We start from the raw sequence: 24,512 nt of genomic DNA, 5'->3' as shown, positions 1-24,512 counted from the left end.
TGTGCTGGACTACAGAGCTACAACGAAGGAATGTGGGTCACCGTCCTGCTACTTACAGACTGCAATGTACGTTTATGTATGTGGTGTATAAATCTACATTAGAAGTATTCCGCTTTGCGTATGTGTTAGTCATCGCTATTGATGACAAACGATTGCTAATGAGGATACATGGCTGGTACAGTTTCATCCAACAGTTAGTTAAGCCTTTTACACTGTTCTTAGATTGTTGTTAGTTTATGTTATTGTAGGGAAACCTAGAATAACATATTACCGAGACAATTTCCATTGTGTTTTGGTAATTATTGGACTTCTTTTTTTTTTTTTATTTTATTTTTTTTTTTTTTATATCAGGACAAGACCATCTTCTGCCAGAGGCAGAGGAGATTGCTATGATAAGTGCTCAGCTGGCTGCCAGGTTCCTCTTCAGCACAGGTTTTCACACCAAGAAAGTAGTACGGGGTCCTGCCAGTGACTGGTAAGCTCTTCCTGCCTGTGTTTATGGTTTTGTGTGCGCGACTGTGTTTTGTCCTCGTCTACAAGTATTCTCATCTCCCCGTGTAGGTACGACGCCCTCTGCATCCTGCTGAGACACAGTAAGAATGTACGCTATTGGTTTGCACACAACGTTCTGTTTGCTTACCCCAACCGGTTCTCCGAGTACTTGCTCGAGTGCCCGAGCGCCGAGGTGCGCGGTGCGTTTGCCAAGCTCATCGTCTTCATCGCTCACTTCTCCCTGCAAGATGGCCCCTGCCCCTCTCCCACCGCCTCGCCCGGACCCTCGGCTCAGGTCGGTGCCACACGCGCAGCAAAAAAAAAAAAAAAATCCAACTTTCATGAGGACTTTTGTGGAAGATACTTTAGGCTGCTGGTATCTCGGGGTATAAGCTTTCTCTGTCTGTACTTCTGACTGATTTTTTTCCCCCCTTGCTGTTGTTCTCCATGTTTGTACATCAGGGCTGTGATAACCTCAGTCTAAGTGACCACCTGTTGAGAGCCGTACTCAACCTGCTCAGAAGAGAGGTTTCTGAACACGGCCGTCACCTGCAGCAGTACTTCAACCTCTTTGTCATGTACGCCAATCTGGGTAAGCAGCACGCAGACGCCAGCCACCTGTCATGTGCATTTGCTTCTCAGTAAATTATATATTAAATCCGTTTTTTTTTTTTTTGGTCTCACTCCTCCGCCCGCTGCACACAGGCCTGGCAGAAAAGACCCAGTTGCTGAAGCTGAATGTTCCTGCCACTTTCATGTTGGTCGCCCTGGACGAGGGGCCCGGCCCTCCCATTAAGTACCAGTACGCCGAGCTGGGCAAACTCTACACTGTCGTCTCCCAGCTGGTCCGCTGCTGTGACGTCTCCTCACGCATGCAGTCCTCCATCAATGGTGAGTTCTTCTTTAAAGTCGCGTGAAGTCAGCTGTGAAACAAGTCTGTGGTGGAGCCCAATGAGGATTTTCATCCTTGCTCAGGATGTCGTGACTGACCAACCAAGCCTCTCTGAGCCTCTGTGCTGTGTAGGCACAGCTCGGAGCTGAGGGCTCCCAGGAATGATGACAAAGTAGCGAGAAAGCCTTTTGTATGTTTGACTTTGCCTTTTGTAGTAGTTGCTCTAAATCTCCTCTCTGCTCTCTCCACAGGTAACCCTCCCCTCCCGAACCCGTACGGGGACACCAACCTGACGGCTCCCGTGATGCCGGTGCAGCAGCTGGTGGCAGAGATCCTCTTCGTGAGGACCAGCTACGTGAAGAAGATCATCGAGGACTGCAGCAACTCGGAGGAGACCGTGAAGCTGCTTCGCTTCAGCTGCTGGGAGAACCCTCAGTTCTCCTCCACCGTGCTCAGTGAGCTGCTCTGGCAGGTAAACGTCTCGGTGCTTCAACGGGATACCCATAATTACGTGTGTCCACGGGAGCCGGTGTTCAGATCATACATGTGTCGTTTGTCTGCAGGTGGCGTACTCCTACACCTACGAGCTGAGGCCTTACCTGGACTTGCTGCTACAGATCCTGCTCATCGAGGACTCCTGGCAAACGCACAGGTCAGACTGGTGGCTTTTATACTGTCTGTAAACCGTGAGCGCGGCGTTGGTTTTTAAACGGGAGTTCAAATCGAGCCCATTCCCCTGTTTTTGTGCGTAGGATCCACAACGTGCTGAAGGGCATTCCCGATGACAGAGACGGGCTGTTCGACACCATCCAGCGCTCCAAGAACCACTACCAGAAACGGGCCTATCAGTGCATCAAGTGCATGGTGGCGCTCTTTAGCAACTGCTCTGTGGCTTACCAGATCCTACAGGTGCGCTTTCCTCACAGACCGAACAAAGCACGACTCGCATCGTACTGCGTGTTGTTCTAATGTCCCCAACGTAGCACTAAAACGGTGAAATTCAATGGTAGGAAAAAGGAAAGTGTGATGTGTGCTGGTGAGCGTGCTCATGTCATTGCTCCGCGTGTGTTTTGTGTGCTCACAGAGTAATGGTGACCTGAAGAGAAAGTGGACGTGGGCGGTGGAGTGGTTAGGAGATGAGCTGGAGAGGAGGCCGTACACGGGAAACCCTCAGTACACCTACAACAACTGGTCGCCTCCGGTTCAAAGCAACGAGACGTCCAACGGATATTTCCTGGAGCGCTCGCACAGCGCACGTATGACACTCGCCAAGGCCTGTGAACTCTGTCCCGAGGAGGTAAAGGCTTTGACATCGTACCCTTGACACCCACAGTTTCACATGAACATAATCTTACTGTGTTAAGGAGTGTGCTCAGAGAGGTAACAGAAAAAAAACAAAAAAAAACAACAACACAGAAATGCTGTGTGACTGAGCCTGATGTGTGTGTCACATCACTTCAACACAACTCTCTCAGGCCGGAGATTTACCTGCTTCTGAACCACGAGTTCACACCGACCACCGTCGTGAACGTTATCGCTCACGTACTCGGCTATGGACAAACACAGACAGTATAAAAGTGAAAGTAGCTTCCAGGTCTAAAAAAAAACAAAACAAACGAGGCCAGCGCGTTAACCTGCGACACCAACGAGGGCCACCAGGGGTTGACTCCAAAAAAAAGGGTCCGGCCCCATAGGCAGACTCCCGTTCAACTTCTCTCATGAAATACAAAGTCGACACATTTCTTTTCCACCAGTCTTTTAACGGTGTCATTCGCCAAAGTCGCTTCTTATTAGTTTTCTGGCGGTCCATCTGAAAATAATCCCGTCAATATTTAGATATCAGGCCTCAAACAGCGGTATGTTTGGTGGTACTGTTTGATTGACAGGCCTGGGGTGCGGTCACCAGAGGTGGACAGGCTTAGTGTCCTCAGAGATTTGAGTCGGATTCACAACTTGCTCGTCCAAATACAGTCACTTCATACCAAACTCGAGGCTTCAGAACGTCAGTTCCCAAACTGATGGGTGACGTCACTGTTGGGGACTGAACGCGCCGACGGCGCCGTCCCCGCTCTTTTGTTTTTCCTGCGTTTTGCACCGTGCTCCGATGCATCCGTTTCCACTTAGTCACACCTCCGTAGCGCACGCCGCCGGCGGTACCGTTCATCTGTATGTTGCATCTCACAGATGCGTCGAGTTCATTTCTGAGGACGTGCACAAACGACACCCCAAACAGACTCGGGATACGCGAGTTTAAAGCAAGTACATCTCCGGCCTTAATTGCATGACCAACAGTTAACGGTGTGTTTTAATAGCGCTAAAGGGATTAATCCAGTAAATTTAATATCATGACAGTTCTAGTGGTTGATGTATCATTTTCTGTCTCATGTCATTATACATTCAAAATGCTGTTTTTTTTTGTTTTGTTTTGTTTTAGCTGTAGCGGTTTTTTTTTTATTATTATTATTTTTTTTTTTTACTCCTGATGGAAAAAAAGAAAAATAAATTTGATAGCCGAAAAACGTAAAACGTGTAAATCGGCCCGTTAATGAAGCTGCAGCTATGACATGTTTGCTATGCTGATTGTGTTTTGTTTTCATGGCTGCAGTTCACAATACACACCGATATCATTTTCTTTTCTTTTGTTCTCACTTCAAATGAGTTACATGTGTTTTTTTAATTTTTTTTTTAATTTTTTAAATGATGAAAAGTCCAGTCATGTGACACACTTCTCCTGTAATATTCCACACACAGCTCAAGTGTACTCAGGGAAGCCCAGGGAAGGTCAGTATTCCAGGCACCACGACATGAAGGAAGGAAATGAAAACAAAACCTACCGAAAGAAGCAGCACAGAAACATTGGAACAGCTGACAAATGTTTAGGCCTCCAGCACATTGAACACCTGTTTAGTTTGACCTGCACAGCTTTGAGCTTCTCGTAGCTTAGATAGTCAGAGGCTAGAAAAACACAGTCATGTTTAAGTCCTCATTATTCACAGCTCTTCACATGTATTTAGATGATCCAAACATGATAAACGTAGCAGAGGACGCGAGATGTATGCAAACTGACTGGGTGCTTTTTAGTAGCTTAATTAGCACTTTTTCAGCAGTTTTAGTCCCATTTTATCCCACTTTGAAATGTTTATTGTTGTTTTTCTGTCCTGTATATGTCAGTATGTTAACTTCTAAGCTCATGCACACATTCACGCCGTCTCAGAAAGACGTAGAATGTTCCAAACACGCCGTCCACTGCGTAAACACCAGGAAAGCTAGATGTGCGATGCTGCATAGTGTAACTGGCGTTAAGAAAGTCATGTTGCGCAGCTGCACGCAGCGAACAGACCGTTGTTGTCCTGCTGCCCAGTCGCAGTGATTCACCAAAGCAAACAGCACTGACACAGCCAGTCTTCCATCTCAGCCGCTGCCAGCCCCCCCCCCCCACCGACTCCCGAAGTATGCTTCGGCCAGCCACCTGCACCGTCTCAGCCTCTGCTCGACTTCAGTATTCACGAGTAGTTACAGTATTTGTGCTTTTTTAAAAAAAAATTTTTTTTATTAAGCTATACGCGTTTGTTATCACCATCGACGCCGCGAATACCGAGTATTTTGGGAGGCTTTTAGTCGGTTCAGACGTTGCACGCTGCGCTTCTTTTAAAAGAAGGGCACAGTTGCAACCGTAGTCATGAATCATAATATTTAATCAGCAGCTTGAATAATGAACGCTAGCCAGATAAACGAATAAAACAACATAAGGACGGTCTGCGTGTCGGCATCCGTCATTACTTGAGCTTCACATACCTGACACTTTCTGTCCGTTACATCATGTTGTCATATGTTTGCATGTGTACTTGACCTCGTCGCAGACATTAATGACAAGCGGTAGTTAAATAATGAGGCTGGTGATATTCTAGATTTTTTTTTTTCCTACTCAAGAAATTACATTAATAAAGAAACAACCCAAAAGCGCAGTGAAGTTGCCTCGGCAGCAGAGGTCCACGCGCTCTCCCTGTTAGCTGCGTTTCCACGGCGTGCTGAGTGGATGCTCTCAGGTGTAGCCTCCACCCACACACACACACACACACGCACGCGCACGCACACATCACACATCACACACATCACCTAATCTCATTTAAACCTCATTTACTCGACAACACAGGAGGAAATTTAACTTCTCCCACACAGACCTACTTACTATTTCACACTGAAAGCTTAACATCACACTCAAGTGCTTTGTTCAATAAATAAGCAGCGCCAACTTTGTTTCGACTACCAGTCTGTGTGACTCGATGTTTCTCTCGCGTTTTCCAGGAGCCGGATGAACAGGAAGCACCTGATGATCAGGACTCCTCCCCTCCCGAGGACACCTCACTGTACCCACATTCTCCTGGAACCACCCAGTTTCAGCAGGTAGTGTCTCAGGGGTCCAGTTCACGTCCCGTCCTCGCGTCGCTCGGGTCTTTTTTTAAAGGACGTCCTGGTTTCCTCTCGCTCTCCTGGGACCGTTGTGTGCTTTGAACATGGACGGTGATGTCGATCCCTGTAGCCAGCGATCCGTAAATAACGTCGGTAACCACGGCGATGGGTCATCTCCCCCCCCCCCCTCCCACCCCCAGTGTTTTTCTTTCGTGCGAAGATGTGCGATTATCTCATCTAACCTAGTTCAACCTCCGTCCAATTAGAAACGATCTCCTCTACCTGAAGTTTATCAGAGAGGTGAAGGCGTTTTACATGTCCGGGGTCCTTCAAATGTTACAAGTCACGTCGACAGACCAAGTCAACATACTGGCGGGCGGCCACGCGACCTTTCCGGTCGACGCGTGTTCACGTGTCATTTCTACGGAGGCCAAACGTGTAGCGTGTTTTTATCGCTGTATTTGACTTCATTGTCAAACTATACGTACTCCGTTTACAGTCTGCGATCGATCTCGTCGGTAGTTATTTATTCCCCTCAATCAGACGTGTGTTTCGGGGGTAAAACGTCTGTTAAATTTGTCAAATTAAAACGACCGCATGAGGCCGCTGAAGACAAACATTTCTGATAATACATCATGTGTCGGTTTAGTTCACCTGGACGCTCATTTCTGAGCCACGTTACTCAACCAAAGAGGAAGTGGTGAATGTAACAGGGATTACTTTTAGTGCAGCTCTGACTACAAAAGAAGCTGTGGGTTCGTTATGATGAAGGAGCATGTGACCCAGAACACGTTGGGGCTTACAGATGTGCTCTTACAGATGTGTTCCTACTGGTGTTTGAACAACAGGAGAAAAAGACGCAATCAGACTTTGGATACCTGCTCGCAGGATCATCATCAGTCGGTTGTTGAGAGATTTGTTGACAGTAAATATTTAGAATGATATCGGACTTGCTCCCACCCAGAACACGTCGCTGTGGATTCTATTAAAGCAGTCAAATGTTTGTTGAAGATGTGCAGAACTCTCCTGAGCGTGTTCACCACATCCTGACCTCCTCCTCCTCCTCCTCTGTCTCTCTCTCTCTCTTCTCCCGAACAGAACAACCACCCCCACGGGCAGCCGTACACCGGGCCTGCTGCCCAGCACATGAACAACCCCCAGCGTCCTGGTCCTGCCTCTGCCCCGACTCCGGGCCCGACCCAGACCCCGACCCCGACCCAGACCCAGACCCCTGCCACTGCCCCTGCCCCTACCCCCGCCCCCACCACGGGGCCCGCCCCCGCCCCCACCACGGGCCCCGCTCCCGGCCCCACCACGGGCCCCGCTCCCGCCCCCATCACCGGCCCCGCCCCCGCCCCCACCACGGGCCCGCCGCGAGCACAAGAGAACTGGGAGGGCACCGAGGAGGTGGCCCCCGCGCCCACCTCGACCCCAGCGCCCGCCCCGCCTAAGGAGTAACCCCCCTCCCCTTCCTCTGCTGTGCCTCGAGCCTCCATCGTCCCGCTCTCCCTCCTCTCGTCCTTCGGTCAACAGAGCTCCTCGCCGGGGCCCCTCCTCTCCTCTCTCTGTCTGTCCCTCTCTCTGCGGTCCCAGGGCAGGCCAGAGCCAGGCCACCTCTCTCCTCCCCCCCCCCTGTCAGGGGGCGCTCTTCCCTGGCCTGGAGCTGCGTGACCTGTGTGACAGCGGGGCCCCCGCTGGCGGCTGCAGAGGCGAGGGAGCGGACCAGAGTTCGAATAACGAAAAAAACAGATTCACCCAGAGCTGACGATGCTGATGCGCTTGTCTACACGACGAAAAGGTGTACATAGTATGTTAATGTTTTTGACTGTTCAGATCCCCCAGTAGCATAACTCCGTGTGGTTTGCTGTTGGGAGATGTTGCAGATATTATGAAAAACAAAAATGGATATTATAAATAAGAAAAAAAATTCCCCCCCCAAAAAACTGTTAAGAAGACAACGACTCCTCCTTTGTTTTATCACCCATGCTCAGCAGTAAAGTTTGTTCTGCCATCGGACGGTTACCGGTCATTCAACTGTAGAAGGACGCATTGTTATTATCATAATTATATTCTTATTCTTAAGCTCCTTGGCAACCTTATGACCCATGCCAAATCAACTCACGAGCTGTGGTTGGTTTTAGTGTGAGATATGGAATGGTTGGGTGGACTTTAACGGTGTTTGGTTGATGTGAAAAAGCAGTGATGCAACATTGTTCTGAAACTCATTGCCTTTCTCTCTCTCTCTCTCTCTCTCTCTCTCTCTCTCTCTCTCTCTCTCTCTCTCTCTCTCTCTCTCTCTCTCTCTCCTCTCTTTATTTTTTTTTTAATTTTGTTTTTTTGTTTGTTTGTTTGTTCTGGTAATTAATTCAATCCTTTTTGAAGCTCTAGTTAATATGCTGTAACATTTAGCATGGCTTCTCACCAGAATAGTGTAGCCCAAGGGAAGACTTGTGATCATAACAACCTAAAGCTGTTCTTAATCCACATCTCCAGAGGGGTGTTGTTACCCTTAGGGATTTTTTTTTTTTTTTTTTTTTTTTTTTTTTTCTACTTCATCTTACCCGATCTACAATGAGGGCGATATTTTGAACCAATGTATGAAATAAGTGGCTTTTCAATTGCACATTTTAATCCTCCAACTCCACATTTGGCAGTCAAGTTTCGGTGGGTTTAGACAGCTTAGCTTTCATCTATAGGAAATTCAGAAAAATGAACACATATGCAACAGAGTCGCTGCACTGGGCTGTCTGGTGTATAATAGACCGTGTGGTTTGCTTCTGTCTCTACAATAGAGCCTAGTTGTAGACAGACTCGTCGTCCAGCGGCTTCCTCTCTGCCGTGGAGCCGGTCAGGTTCGGCGTCTGGCTGCGGTCCAATCCGCAGCGAGACACCTGCCCCTCCCTCTTAACCCCCCTCCCCCCAACACACACACACACACACAAACAAACACACACACACACACACACACCCACACACACAATCGCCCCCACGGAGAGAAGGTCCCACAGCAGGGTTTTACCGTCAGATTAGCGGCTGGTTAGTCATGTTGCAACTCGAGCTAACGTGTAATTCTGTAGGAGTAAAAGGTAAACTTCAGTAAATACTGTATTTAATTGGTAACTTGAATGCGTGTATTTTTTTTTCTTTGTCTAAAACATACCAAATACTCCTGCAAATGAAAATATTCTGCCCACCGTATTATATTTAAATATTTTGCTCTTATTTTATAGAATTTATTTTGTTGTATTTCACTAAAAATAGAATTTGATTTAAGAGGAACATTTTTGTCCTTGTGTTATTTTTAAAGAAGATATTGACTGTACAGAGTTCTGCGCCCTGTTTTTTGCCGACTTTTGTTTTGGCCATGGTGTGACGTTGAATTCTGGAGCTACAGTCGCGATGTGGACTTTCACTTTGTGAGGTTTTTTGTGCACAGAAATATAACAAAAAAAAAAAAGCATTGCGCCCTTAGCAAATAAAGAACATGGAAACTTGCCTGTGTCTCATTTTTTTAACCACAATGGATTAATCTTTGTGACATCAGACAAGTCCAGTTTCACTAAAATCAAGTTGATCTGAAAAAAAAAAAACCCATTTAAGGTTGCAAAATGTATCTTCAAAAAAAAAAATTGCAGAAACTTGTGTGAGAAGCCACAACTGTTTTGTTTGTTTTTTGGGGTTTTATTTTATTTTATTTTTTTGCATAAACCAGTTGAATAATGAGGTCACTGATAAATCATTTCAGCTCTGATCAACTTGTCCTGCTGTTTGATTGTTTTCACATTTTGACTCGTCACAGCATAAAGAGCACAGGTGAAACTAATTTCATTAACGTTGGTTCAGGTCCTGTGAACGCTGACTCAGCAGGCTTGGGTACCAACACACGCTAAAATGGAAACACACCTGTGGTTTTCCTGCTTTGACAGGCCGAAGTGTCTGCTGGGAAAACGGTTGTGAAGATGTGACTTGGGGGGGGGGGGGGGTCAGTAATTGTGCACCGTGCATGCGCGATCAGACCACGGGAGGAGTTTCAAAAACATGTGTTTTTGAGTTTCCAGCCGGCTCCCCTGTGACTCAGACTCCCTCTAGTGGTCAGAAGGTTTTTACTGCAGCACGGCCTGCTCAGAAACTTGATTGACAGGATTCATTTACTAACCTAGAAATGTTCTTTCTTTGTGCACCAAAGTAAGTGCGCACGCAAAAACAACAACAACAACAAAAAAAATCCCCGTCTGACTCGTGACACGTGCGTACCGGCCAATTTTGTTTCCACCACATTGCGCATGTTCGTGAATCAAAGTCATTCTAAATTGACATGCGCGTGTCCGCGCTCTGCCATTAGCAGACTGCCACGCCCCCGTTTCACCATATAAGGACATCCGAAAAATTTCACAACTGCAGAAATTGAAAACAAGAGTGTTTGAGGTGGAAGACATACAAGGGACACTTTTCCAAAGTGTTTCCAAAGGAGTGACTGGTTTAAAAAAAAAAAAAAAAGAAAAAGAAATGACGTGGAGGCTGCTGTGTACCGTCTCCAGCGTTGGGCTGACATTAGGTCCCACTTTGTATGAAAAAAATAAATAAACGTATTTATGGTCCTAAACTACAGCTGAGGTATTAGCCAATATCACAGGGCAGCAATTATTAGAATGAACATAAGCAGAATATGTCCTCGAAATGAGGACATCCAGCGGCCACAGGTAATTTACCTCATAATTGATATGGTATTTGCAATTATCTGTGAATATGTGAATAAATGTGAATATTTTAGTTAAGACAATAACTGATACGGATAAAATGTAATGGTTAGCCTATTTAATAAATTTGGTCAATGCATTAGTAAATTAACTGTTTTCAATATTGTCGTTAATTATTTTTTTTTTTTCAATGAATGCAGTTTCAATGTAATAAAAGGTGTGTTTGCATTTTCTAAGACGGTCGTCATGTGTTCGTGCACACGGTCCGAGGTCAGCGTACGAACACGTTCAGGGGAGAAAAGATTTGAGGAACCCGTTGGCTCGGTTTTCTCCTGCAGCACTCTTGGGTGACCTTTTGATGCAACTTTACTCGAGAGACGAATGCTGTCTTTGGCTCTTCATGGAGCCTCCTACGACATCTTTTGTTTTTTACCTGGAGACTCTTCATCACTGGTGACATTTTGACGACTTTGCCGGAGTTGAATCGACAGGTCGGGCTGTGGAGCAGCTCCAGGGGGTCGTAAACCATAAAGTTGGGCCCCCCATTTCTAAAATAAGACACTTGTACACCTGCTGCAGTGTTACACTATTAATTTTTTTTTTTTTTTTTAAATCTACGTGATCCTGTCGACACCTCACTGAACTCTCATCTTTGTGTGTGTGTGTGTGTGAGAAATGAAGCATATGAGCGGATTCTTTTACAACACATTTTATTATGAAGAGAGTCGGCTCTAGTTCTCCTTCTCCTGGACGGTCTTTGTTCCGCGCAGTCTGCCTGTACGACGGGCAGCGATGAGACCGACCTTACGACCAGCAGGTGCATCCCTCCTGATTGTTGAGGGTTTGCCAATGTGCTGATGGTTTCCACCACCGAAGGGATGCTCAACAGGCTGTAGAGAGAGAGAGAGAGAGAGAGGGATTAAAACGACTCGAGGTGATGAACTGCGGTCAAAGACTCGGCGTCAAACCCCCGTTTCTCCCTTTTTTTTGACTCGTGTGCGTGAACTCTAACCTGCTGAACACAAACTTTCCCTTTCACTGTCGTCTCTTGAGCTCCACGAATCCAGAAGCGGCGATTTTGTTTTTGTTTAACGTGACTGGATTGTCTGACATCACTCAACACAATTTGATGAGAACAATATCAAATAGTTTGCCCCTAAAAATATATATATATATACGTGCGATTCAGAACCAACTCCTCGCGTCTTGTCTTGTTTTCGCCTCGCTTGCTTGCTGATCACCTCACCAACGCGCAGCAGCGCAGGAGGGCAACCGTTCGTGATTTCACTCGTTACAGTCGCTAAAATAACGAGTCAGTAAAGATCGATCACTCCCACTTTGGAGGAGAACAAAAAGTAGTTCTGCACGTCTTCCACTTCCAACAGGTACAGAGACACTTCATCCTTCATCGGGCTCGTCAATAAACCCTCCAGATCATTTAAAAAAAAAAAAAAAAAAACGACGTCCAACATATGATCTATTGTTGAAGACGTCCCGGGCGTCCTCCGATTCACTCGGCTCTGCCTTTTCTGTGTGCGTGTATCGGCGTCCACTTACGTTCATAGCCACACCACGGACACGTGGCCAGCAGTTCCTCTTGGCCTTGTACTTGTGGTAGGCGCGACCGGCCTTCAGGATGGGCTTGTCGATACGACCGCCTCCAGCAACGACACCTACGACGGACAACGGGACGGTCGGTCAACCACATCCTCCGGTTCGGACGCTACATTCACCTGCACGTGAACCGTACTGCTGTCCCACTGGTGTGTTGCTCTTACCGACGACGGCTCTGTTGGCGGAGGCGATCACCTTCTTGGAGCCCGAGGGCAGCTTGACTCGGGACTTCTTGGTCTCGGGGTTGTGGGAGATGACCGTGGCGTAGTTTCCCGACGCGCGGGCCAGCTTGCCTCTGTCGCCGGGCTTCTCCTCCAGGCAGCAGATGATGGTTCCCTCGGGCATGGTGCCCACGGGCAGGACGTTACCGATGTTCAGCTGAGCTGCGGGGGACGAAACACGAAAGACGCAAACGTCACACACTTTCCGTCCGAGCGGGGCCTTTAACTGCGAGCGCTTCCTTGTTGGCGTCGATCTGACACTCGGTTCGCTGCGCCGGATGAAATCCGGATTAAAAGCTCGTCGTCATCCGTTGCGTTTCTGCACTGAGAGTCGGCCGAGTTAAAGCGTCGCGTCTTCCGTATCAAAGCACAACAGAACGGAGTCCAAACGGCTGGCGTCTCTCACCCTTCTTGCCGCAGTAGATGAACTGTCCGGTGTGGATGCCCTCGGCGGCGATGAAGAGCTCGGTCCTCTTCTTGAACCGGTACGGGTCACGGAAGGCCACCTTGGCCAGGGGAGCACCACGGCCGGGGTCGTGGATGATGTCCTGAGAGGGCAGACCAGAAGAGGAAGACAAAACACGTCACGACGCCAGACAGATATACTTTATTGATACGGCAGAATAATAATAATAATAAAAAAAAGAGGTAGTAAAAGGGTGTTAAGGATGATGTAGGGTGGATTTGGCCAGAGGTGAGCTATTGTAAAGTCTGATCGCAGTAGGTTGGAACGATCTCCTGAATCGGTCCTTGTGACAGCAGCTGGATGAGTCTGGTGGAGGAAGTGCTCCGCTGTCCCGCATCGTCCAATACGGATAACAGTTTGTTCTCCGCCACCTTTTCCAGACTGTCTCAGTTTGCAGCCAATCGGCCGTCTTAAACCAGTTCGTTAAGTCTGTTAACGGCGACAATATCTCGCTTGAAGGATCCGAGTTTCCTCAAGAAACTCGTCCCCCCCCCCCCCCCACCTCGTAAGACGGGAGTTGATGTCGGTCTGTTGTCGACGGAGACGCTCGGGAACCTGTACATTCAACATTAAACCACTGACCTTCACGATCCCCTTGATGTAACCATGGCGTTCAGCGAAGTCGATGTGACGGAGTTTAGCAGCGCCTTTCCTGTGCTTGACGTGGGCTTTGAACACGGAGCCCGCGCCTTTTCTCTGTCCCCTGATCACACGTCCCATCGTGTCCTGGATAAAACAAGTTAAAAAGTCAACAGTCTGCAGTTTATATATATATATGACCTTTATTTAACCAGGTAAAATCAATTGAGAACCAATTCTCATTTACAATGATGACCTGTCACGTTTAAAGCCGAGGTATTCATATTTCACACTCAACGACTCCCGGTAATATTCATGGTTTTTACACATCACGGAGCTTCAGCAGGTCAAAGCAAAAATACTCAAAAACATGTGCAAGTTAAACTCGAGGTTGTTTTTTTTTCTTTCTAAAGGAAACCTCTTGAGCCTGTGACTAGTTTACATTATGTTTCCAACAAATCCACATTACTACAGAAAGGAAAACTGACACCGACGTATATATAAATATATATAAAAAGGAGCTGAAACGCTTTAACGTCACATGATCATCAGTTAACCTAGTTAGCCATCTGCCGGCTAGCCACCGTTAGCTCGCTATATGTAAAACGTGACCGTCGGTGGTAGTTTAGTCCGTCAAAGTTAACCAGCGGTCGCGTTAGACCGCAAATAACAAGTTCAATTATCTCCAGTTTCTCTGAGCGGCTCGTGTCAAACACGCGTCCGACCTGCGCGTCGCGGCTGCCGGCCTCTTAGCTGCCGTCGGCACCGCTGTTACTGCACCGTGTCGCCGAGAAGCGACTCGACCCCCCAAAAAAAAAAAAACAACCTCCCCAATAAAACGTGAAAACAACACGTCCGTCGTTGAAATACTCAGTAAGTTTCATTCTTAGATGTGTGCCGTATGCTTTAAAATGTCTGATTAAAGTGGATGACACGATAAAAACGAGGATTTATAACAGATTTCAGGACGCGGATCAGAAAGTAGCTCTCCTACCTAAACTCCGTTGACGGAAAGAGGAAGTGGAAGAGAAGGAGCGGAGGTTTTCTTCCGGCGACGTCACCGCGGGGGCTCATGGGAAATGTAGGCGGAACTTCTTTTTTTTTTTTTTCACAAGAGCTCAGAGCCGCTGATTCAACAAATTAAGATAGTCTTTTTTTTTTTTAACCAAAACTTGTTTATCTAATTTATTTAATTTATTTAATTTATAATTATTTAATCTAATATTAGAAGAATATTTTCTATCTAATTTAATAAAACTACGAGGTAAGCTAGGCTACCTGTAAAATGATTTAATTTCCATCAATAAGTTATTTTTGCAAGGAAATGGTTAGGTTAGGTTAGGTAATTACTTTATTAATCCCCAAGGGGAATTTTTTTTTCGCTACAGCAGCATACAGGAAGCAATAAGATAATAATAGAATAATAAAAAGCAATAAAATAGTAGTAAAAAAAATAATTAAATATAAAATGCACGGTATATACAGTATATACAGTACAGTATATATATAATATATATATACATATATATATAAACAACCAAGAAATACAGACAACAGTGTCTAAAGTTAAAATGGGCTTAAAAACATACGATTTCCCCTAAAAAGGATTTTAAGCATGGAATGAGAGGAATTTTTAAAGATCACCTTTAGTCACCAAGATCACCAAGTGCATCCAGATGTTGCCCAGATTTAATGAAGATCCATTAAAAACAACAACAACAACAACAACAACAACAACAAAAAACAGGGCACACTCAAAAAACTGAAACTACCATTTACTCAATATTTTTGGTGACACATTTTTACACCAAAAAATATTAAGTAAATTTCAAACCAGTGAAATATATTAAATGTACTTAAAAAAAATAATTGTAAATATAAGTAAAAACATTTTTATGTATCTAAAAGACTACATTTAGTATGGTGACATAAAACTTTTGAGCAAATGTGAGTATAAAATGTTAATTATTCTAAATAAACAAATTTAGGAAAATGTTATTTATCAGAACAAATGTGCTAACATTTTGATCAAACACTTTGATTAAAATGTAATTTGTTAGTGAAAAACTCATTTCTTTTCATGAAATGAACTTAAACAATATAAGTAAATTTGACTCAAAATGATTTGTTACATTTTTAAGCATTTAATTTGGTATGTCCAACTCAAACAATCACATAGGTGATGTTTAGAATTATTTTTGACGTGATTTAACTTTCTATTTTTGTGATATTTACAAGGCACCTGAATTATTGTTTTGAGTGCATTTCGGTCATTTTCAGGCGGCTTCCTGCTCACACGAGGAGTTAATAATAACGTGTAAGAATGGGATGTGGAAATATGTTCAGCTTCTTAAAGAAAACAGAAATCAGTACAGCAGACTGAACACTGTAGGAATGAATTACTCCAGAAGATGGCAGCAATACAACATCAAACATGAGGAAGGAGAAGAGGAAACAGGAACAAAGTATGAATCACTGTGAAGCACTTATGTGGATTGAGTTTGCTGAATATGTGGTAAAGGAATTAAATCTGACACTACAATAATATATAAATGTGTTGTAAATGTTTTTTAAAACATGGATATGGGCTTTATGTGTGTCTTCTCTGGACAGAGTGAACTGAGGTTATTAGTTTGTATCTTGATCTTGGATTTGCCGCTGTCATTTTTTTTCGTGTTTATTTTTCATGTTTTAGTTTTTTTTCTTCACAGAGATCACAACCTTGCAGGTTTTAAATGTCACTGTATGCTCCCCGAATCATACAACAATCAATCAGACATCCAGCTAACACACTTTACCAGCTTTTTTTTTTTTTACTTTTTTTTTTTACTAGGCCTTTATTGTGAAGCAGCTACAGGAAACGCTGTATGCTTCCATCCATCCATTATCTATACCCGCTTTATCCTGAACAGGGTCATGGGCCTATCCCAGCTTACTTCGGGCGAAGGCATGGTTCACCCTGGACAGGTCGCCAGTCTATCACAGGGCACCACATTTATAGACAGACAGAAACAAAGACCTCTCATTCACACCTGCGGGCAATTTGTAGAACCACCAATTAACCTGACATGCATGTCTTTTGGATGACGGGAGGAAGCCGGGGCACCCTGAGAGAAACCACCAGAACATGCAAACTCCACACAGAAAGGCCCCGGGCCGGGTTCGGACCCAGAACCTCCTTGCTGTGAGGTGGTAGTGCCGACCACTTGCACCACAGTAAACTTGGAAAGTTTATAACAAGCAGATGTTTTGGGCTGTTCAAGCAGAGCTGTGGTCAGAGGATCTGCAACCGCTGGTAAGTAGCTGTGAGGCTCGTGTTAAGTTACTACATCACCTTCTGCTCATATTGCGGCATGCCTGAACTCACAAAAACAAGTGTAACTGGACAAAATTTTGAATCACAGAGATTATAGCTTCCTCCTGCTCTTTACACGTCACGGTGCAATTTACCGTTTTACATGCAACAGGAGCGGTCTCTGTATGTGCTGCTGAGTGGCTCAACTTGAATTTGTATTGTGGAGACGTTTAAGCACAAAGACTGCAGCTCTCTGGCCATCAATTTCAGCAGTTAAGAAAAAGGTTGGTGTCTCTCCTGTTCTGCTACGTAGCCAAGATGTCCAGTATTTAGTACTCAGGTTTTTTTTGTTTTTTTTTACTTTTATGAGAAATTATACACTCATTAAATCAAGTGGAAGTATGTGTCAAGCAAAAATAGTAAATTCAGTGGGAAATTTGTTCTTCCCTCCATCCGTCAGTTTTTTATCGTCTCCAGGTGTTTTATGAGTTTTTATTCTCACCGAAGAAGAAGACGAGGTGTTGAGCAACAGATGGTTTTCCCTCCTGAGATGCGAGCGTCCCGCCGGAGGAACAACGCTGCTGTGATTAATGAGAGCGCGCACGCACGGTGCTGACACGGCAGGTGATAAATATGTGCTTCACTTATTATGATGCTACATTGTTTTATACACTCCCATGGGTACAACGTGCATAAATACTGCTCTCTGACACACACACACACACACACACACACACACACACACACACACACACACACACACACACACACACACACACACACACACACACACACACACACACACACACACACACACACACACACACACACACACACACACACACACACACACACACACACATTTTGCCCTGTTCTTTATTCTTTATTGCTTTCTTGTTCTTATTCCTCGGAGGGCTCTGACTACTCTGATTAAGATGCTCCGATTGATAAAAATGAGCTGATATTTATTTAACGGCACAATCAGAGCCTCTTAACAGCAAACTTTACTTTTTTTTTTTTTTTTTTTTTCTGTTTAAGGCTTAAAAGCAGGTAGTTTAAAATGAAAGTTGTAAATTTCGTCCAACAATAATATTGTTAAATTCTCATCTGTCTGTCATGTTGGCTCCTCTTTAACTTCAACCAAATGAGAAAACAAGTTCAGATGTGATGGTTCATATTTGACCCGCTCGAATCCACATTTCTTACAGTAACAATAAAATTAGTTTTATTAACGAGGTCGATTGTCTGAATGAACCTGCAGATATTTACCAGCTGATTGTACAGTTTCCTTCAGCTCCACGTGGCGTTTTAGCTCCTTTCAGATTCTTGTTTTGCTTCGATGACTCAAACTTTGCTTTAGTCCGCCCGGTTCATTTCATAACGTCGATGAGCAGCAGACACATGAAGCAACTAGCATTTAGCAATCAGATCTGTTTTATTTCACTTGGTATGGACCAACAATAAAGCTAAAAGAGAGCGATGATTGGACTCACATTCATCAGGTGGATCAACTTCATATGAAGGCAGGTCGTCACTTTATTGATCTGCAGGACGATATTCTTTATTTACAGCAATACAACAAGAAGAAGAAAATAAATTGAAACTGCAAGCAGTGATATGCGGGCCCTCGCACGCTGCACGTCGGGGATTCAGTGGGTCGGGGCCTTTTTTTAAAAAAAACCAAAAAACAATTGCCTTTTTTTTTGGCGGCTTTAACATCTTCAAAAAAAAATCATGAAAGTTGGTGCCTGACAGATGTGCAAAGTTTCGTGAAGTTTGGGGCATCGTTTGACCTTAAACATCAACTTCCTGTGTCACGGCGAAACATCAAGCTTAGCCGCATCGCCCTGGCTATACTATGTACTATATACTCTGTACAAAAATGACTTTCTTTTTATCACTTTTTGGAGTATGACCTTTTTCTGAAATGACACATGTATGCCTCAAGTGGGGATCGAACCCAGTTACTTCTCACTGCGGCAACTGCGCTGACCACTGCACCACTGTGTCATACTATAGCATGTCGTCCAAAATATGAAATATATTCATATTATAGCATTAAAATGTACTAATGAGATTTTTAAGGAGTTTTTGAATATGATGAAGCCTTTCAAAAATGCAGTTGTATACGGAGAATAATAATAGCGTAGAATAATAATTCCTTGAAGAACAATAGGGCTTTCGCACCATCGGTGCTCGGGCCCTTAATTGGAGCATAAATAGTTAAAGGAACCCTCACAGAAAAAAAACAACATTAACTTCACATGTGCAAAACTTCATGTGATGACATACACATGTGATTGCGCACATGTGAAAGATGTATTTTGGGAAACGTGGTTTTGGAACATTTTTCATGGTGTCATGCGTGAAAACCATGTAGACTTTCCCACATGTTTTCCCCATGTTATCATACTTTGCAACATGTGTTGAACCTGTCATTCATACGATCATGTGTCCCATGTGGAAAACACAGGAAGCTCATGTGGTCTTTTTTTTTTTTTTCCTGTAAGGGAATAAAAAACATTTAAGATTAGATTATTTATTATTATTTACGAGGTAATAATGTATTTATGTTGCTGCTGTTTGCCCACAAATGTTTTGCAGATTTAAAGATTCGGTAAAGTTTGAAGGGAAATTAGTTGATTAATGGTTCAAAACAAGTTCAGCCGGCTGCATGTTGGTTCTTGAAGAAAGAAAATCTGTTTTCAAGTTCACAGTAAAACCTGCTGATCCTCTGCTGCTCATCATCATCTAACTGCGATGACAAACGCTGCACAACAACACGTTGAAACAATGCAGTCCGCTATCGCTGCTCTACGCCGAGACGATGAAAAAGTTCTTTGTCTCCGTACAAAAGAGCAACAAAAAACTACGGTCACGCTGAGACTCAAGTTGAAGCTCGAAGACATCAGAGAGGGAGGAGCGGCCGTGGGATGAGGAGGAGGCGACCTCCGACCTCTGACCTCCCAGTGGTGGAATAACCTTCGGCCTCTGTGTGAAGGAAAATGCAGAGAGCTGCAGATGTGACAACAGAGCTCCATTCTGCTGTCTAACAACTAAACACCGCGGTGTGTGTGTGTCTGTGTGTGTGTGTGTGTGTGTGTATTAGGCTCTTCATCATTAGTACAGTTAGTTTTGTCAGATCTGGGACAAAACAGAACAATAGAGCTGAAACACCAACAACACAAACATAGCCTCTTTATATTGTATATTTTACGGTTTCCTGTCCAGTTTCTCTCACGTTGAACCAGAAAAACGTCCAGAAGAGCTTCTGCTCCTCCTGCGGCCGCCGAGTGAAGGAACATGATCAGAAACTTAAGAACTGTCATTGTACACTGTGTAGGAATGGATGGAGGCTCCCATTCTGCTGCAGTGTTTATCTGCCCATTGTGTGTTTTTACTTTTGTGTATTTATGTGTTGCAGTACAATCAAATACCTCAGTCTCTCCCACAGTCACTATGGGAACCCTGGACAGGAAGTACAAATTTAATTAGTCATGGAATTCACACACAAATAGCACACACACAAAATCTTATGTCCTGATTCATGTTTTCACGTTTGACCTCACTGTTTGTCTGTCCATCTGCATTTCTCTGAAAATGCTTTGGTGACTCACCGGAACTAGTTTTTATTTTTTTTCCGTCAGGGCGTTCTGATCTGTTCTTTTCTGTGGATTTCAACTGAATTCAACTTCAAACCTCTAGTGTTTTATTTTTATTTAGGTTGCTGTGAGCCAAAGATTTGTCACATTCCATCTCCTGGGAACATTGGTGGTGCAATGGTTAGCACTGTTGCTTCTCAGTCTCAGTACGGTTTGGGGTTTGAGCCCTCCCTTTGTCATGACTAAAAAAAAAAAAAAAAAAAATCATAAGTCATTTTTGACTTTGAAAATGCCGGGCCATTTTTTTTTACAACATGCCTTTTGGGTCACTGTAGACCGCCTTGAAAACACATGAAAACATTTGTCACAATGCAGCCCATCACCTGGGAACATTGGTAGTGCAGTGGTTAGCACTGTTGACTCTCAGTGAAAGGTTTGGGGATTCAATTCCCCCTTCTGTAATGACTTTTTTGTCATGTCATCCAAATTATGAAAAAAAAATTCACACTACAGCAAAAAGTGACCTAAAAGTCATTTTTGGGTCACTTTTTGGACGTGCTATAGCATGACTTTTATATCATATTTTGGACGACATGACTTTTCTTTGAATATTTTGGACGACATACTTTGGATATTTTGGATGACTTTTCATGACTTTTTGGAGTATGACCTTTTTCTGAAGGTTCTGAAGGTTTCTCAAGTTACTTCTCACTGAGGTATCTGCTCACTATCTCCTCACCACTGTGTCATACAGTCATGTCTGAAATATGGAAAAAAAAATATTATTTATTTGTTTTATAGCTAGTATTAGTACGACTGCATGTACAAACCCGAACCTGTGTGGTTTACCCTTAGAGGGACTCACCCGCCATGAAACATGTGGCTTACCCTTAGAGGGACTCACCCCAGGAGGTCTCGCCCTCCATGAACTGTGAACCTTGTGTGTTACCTCGGCGGGTCAACTGTGAACCTTGTGTGTTACCTCGGCGGGTAAACCGTGAACCTTGTGTGTTACCTCGGCGGGTAAACCGTGAACCTTGAGTGTTGCCTCGGCGGGTAAACCGTGAACCTTGTGTGTTACCTCGGCGGGGCTCGAACCCGTGTCTTCACGAGGTCGTTTCCAGCGCGGAGTCGGTGTTGTAGACTGCTGGACTATCTTCGCCGCCGGAGGACGAATTGCGGCAGGAGAAAGTGTTTCACGGAGTTCACAGAGCTTCCAGCGACTCAATCAACAGTCTGGTTAACTCAACAGGTAAAAGATTCTACTTCACCAAGGTTGCTATTAATGGTTCAGATTCCACCTTGGCATGTTGATGGTGATTCAACTTTTAGTGAAGTTGAAACGTTTGGAGAAATTAAAAAAGTTTTGCATACACTACACATTACAGGAAGATATTTAATATCACTGCAGACCCTCTTGAAAACATGTATATCTACTATCCAAAGAATGTCTGTGGTAATTTTGGTCACATTTGAATGAATAATGAATATTACTCGCGACTCCACTAAAATACGACATTTTTCGCTAGGAGAGACGGGTGTACCAACTTTCATGAGTTTTTGAGTATGATAAAGCTGCCAAAAATGCAGTTGTTTACGGAGAATCATAATAATCGCTTGGATAACAATAGGGCTTTCGCACCATCAGTGCTCGGGCCCTAAATATAGTAACTAAAACATACATTTTAAAATATTAAGGGCCTTATTACCTGGGCAAAATGGGCAAATCCCCAGACACACATTAGCCCCAGAGTCACAAACTCTCCTCTGTGTGTCTGCTATCTGCACAAACAACAATAAAATGATTTGTTAAGGAATTTAAAACCATCTCCTGAAGTGTCTTTAGCAGCTGAATGCTCCACTTTATATCACTCACTAACTCTGACTGTTCGATGCTGAGCCGGTGGCGTACAGTGCAGAGCTCTCTCATTCAGTCCATTATTAATATGAAACATTGATTAGCTGCTTTAATATAGTTGATAAAGCTGCATGTAATGACACTCACAGAAACAGTTCTCCAGGAGAGCTGTTCAGTTTGTGGGCTCATAATGAAGTTGTTTCCTGCTGTGTGTGATCAGTATTTAAACTGGCAGCAGCCCAACAACCGATTTAGCCTCAATTTCAGCCGTCATGTCCCTACAGGAGATGCTCTGTGTCTCTCTGTTTGTCTCTCTGTTTGTTGCTGTGTCTCTTGCCCTTAGACAGAACAGCTGTTTTGCTCCAGAGGCATTGTGGGTCTGTGTTGCTGTGGTGATGCCTCCAGTTATGCAGCTGTTCTATTTCCTGATGTCAACATCGCTACTGGCAACCGCGATGAAAACAACAACAACAACAACAACAACAACATCACAGTCTCTGCCACGGTGAGGAGTAAAAAACAAAATCAGAGTAAATACGGGACAGTCAGACGTGTGCGCGTGAGCGAGAGATGCTGCAGCATTCACACACCGACTTCACAAAGCATTTTTGTTCTGAATAGAAACCAGCTGCAGTTTTCAGAGTTTTCCTTCTGATGGTGCCGAGCTGACAGGAAGTGACCTCACTGCCACTCCTCCTCTCTGATTGGACCGTATCAATATCGCTGCTTTCCTCTCACAGGACGTCCCATTCCTGCCATTCTGTCTCACTTCCTGTTTGTTTATTTTAGCTCAGAAAATAAACAAACCGGATGGGGGGTCCTGGAAGTGGGTTACCATGGCAATTCTAGACACACACTCCGTGAGTGCAGCTGTCAGCTGGTTGAGAAGACTTCCTCGCTGTGTGGAAGAGAGATGAATGAACAGTGGAGATGTTGTCTGGAAAACAATCAAGCAAACATCACATTTAAAGGAAAATTACGGTTTATTTAAGTCCAGTGTTTTCCCCATTCATTGTGGTGCTCTGGGTCATCGTAACTCTGAACTTTACTCCTCCATCGTAGAGATTCAGGCACACGAGGAGTCAAACAAAATGGTGCATATTGGGGTTAAGCTCCCTGCAGCTTTCCAAAAAAGATAGATTTACACATTTGTTGTCTATCAGTCTGACCTAAACAAAAGTACTCGCAGAAATGACTTGCTGTCCGATCTAATCACAGTTATATTCATTCACATTCAACAGAGATGAAGTATATAGAGCACCAATAGTCACATTCATGTGAAATCCACAGGTTGAAATCATCGGGAAATTTCTTTTAATGTTTACAATGGTTGGCTGTCAGGTTTTAAAAATAAAAAACGCAAATAAAAACCAGACTGAATATTGATCTGTTCGTTTTTAATCCACTAGCATTGTGGAGTTCATAAAGGTTTTCAGTTGATTCACACCAATGTCAAAACTGACTCGTTAAAGGCTGATAATTAATGAACTTCTATAAACCAAACTGAAACATGATTGTCTTCAGCTGATAAATGTTTTTCCAATCATAGTTTAGCAACTACAACGAGGATCAAAAAAAAAAAAAGGGCTTTCAAAAATCAAAAACATGCAAGCAAGTTGGATTGACTGTCAACATTGAAATGTCCACAACCGAGGACCAAGTATTCAGATCATTATAAGTAAAAGCAACAAATCCTCTGTATAAAAATAATCCATTACAAGCAAGAGACCTTCATTAAAATTGTACTTGAAGCAACTACATTCACTGTCTCAAAATCAAAAAGTATTTGTTGTAGTTTGTCGAGGTAGTGATCTTTTTATCTGCTTCTTTATACTGTCAGGTGTATTCATTTGTAACATCGTGTTATGTTTTAGAAGTCGATCACGTGTTTTGTGTACTAATTTGAAAAGTAACGACACCAGAGAAATGAATGTGGTGTAAAAAGCTAAATATTTGCCCTACGTAGAGAATACAAGAGCATGCAAAGTACCTCAAAACTGTACCGGATATATTAAGTAATGACTTGGATAAAAAAAAAAGAAGATTTTATGTCTTACTTAGTAGCACACCACAGAGGTGTCACAGTCTCCAGTGTTCATATGAAGCTGCTGCTCGTTTTAGCCCCACATATATGAGAGTGGCATCAATCTTGTCATTTAACTCTCAGCAAGAAAAACAATAAGCACATTTGCAAAAATGTCAAATCCTTTTAAAAAACATTAAGTTAGAAGATGTTGATTTTGTATACAACAGTCTGCGCAAAGATCCACAAGCACACACGTTAAACAACTCCAAACAATCATTTACCATATTTAACTGAGTGTCACAGCGACTCTCTCTCTAGCAGAAGCAGGGCTTTCTTCATTTACTCCTGCTTTAAAGTTGG

At 43.9% G+C, this 24,512-nt stretch overlaps 2 protein-coding genes across 2 annotated transcripts in view; one reads left to right on the top strand and one right to left on the bottom strand.

Moving 5' to 3' along the window:
* The window catches only part of usp9 (ubiquitin specific peptidase 9), a 39,093-nt gene extending 29,548 nt beyond the window's left edge, over positions 1 to 9,545 (top strand). Inside the window, 16 exon segments of the mRNA XM_069706919.1 lie at positions 352 to 475; positions 562 to 787; positions 955 to 1,084; positions 1,198 to 1,383; positions 1,636 to 1,856; positions 1,948 to 2,036; positions 2,137 to 2,293; positions 2,469 to 2,681; positions 4,136 to 4,165; positions 5,690 to 5,788; positions 6,893 to 6,944; positions 6,947 to 6,981; positions 6,984 to 7,108; positions 7,110 to 7,138; positions 7,141 to 7,255; positions 7,257 to 9,545. Coding sequence (XP_069563020.1) covers positions 352 to 475; positions 562 to 787; positions 955 to 1,084; positions 1,198 to 1,383; positions 1,636 to 1,856; positions 1,948 to 2,036; positions 2,137 to 2,293; positions 2,469 to 2,681; positions 4,136 to 4,165; positions 5,690 to 5,788; positions 6,893 to 6,944; positions 6,947 to 6,981; positions 6,984 to 7,108; positions 7,110 to 7,138; positions 7,141 to 7,255; positions 7,257 to 7,602 — 2,177 coding nt within the window. The 3' untranslated portion in view covers positions 7,603 to 9,545.
* A 1,639-nt stretch (positions 9,546 to 11,184) lies between these two features.
* rpl8 (ribosomal protein L8) lies at positions 11,185 to 14,444 on the bottom strand. Its single transcript, XM_069706918.1, has 6 exons — positions 14,366 to 14,444; positions 13,375 to 13,518; positions 12,733 to 12,874; positions 12,270 to 12,488; positions 12,049 to 12,164; positions 11,185 to 11,381 (listed from the first exon to the last, which is right to left on the bottom strand). The coding sequence occupies exons 2-6, from the start codon at positions 13,510 to 13,512 to the stop codon at positions 11,223 to 11,225; spliced, it is 774 nt and encodes a 257-aa protein (XP_069563019.1). The 5' UTR covers positions 13,513 to 13,518; positions 14,366 to 14,444; the 3' UTR covers positions 11,185 to 11,222.
* Positions 14,445 to 24,512: the final 10,068 nt, after the last annotated feature.

The sequence above is a fragment of the Brachyistius frenatus genome, unplaced genomic scaffold (genome assembly GCF_029030835.1).
Source record: "Brachyistius frenatus isolate BFR_SWC_R1_liver_20210118 unplaced genomic scaffold, ASM2903083v1 Contig_66, whole genome shotgun sequence".
In the NCBI taxonomy this organism is placed as follows: domain Eukaryota; kingdom Metazoa; phylum Chordata; class Actinopteri; family Embiotocidae; genus Brachyistius; species Brachyistius frenatus.
Note: the sequence above shows the minus strand (reverse complement) of the source record. Positions and strands in the feature narration are given on the sequence as shown.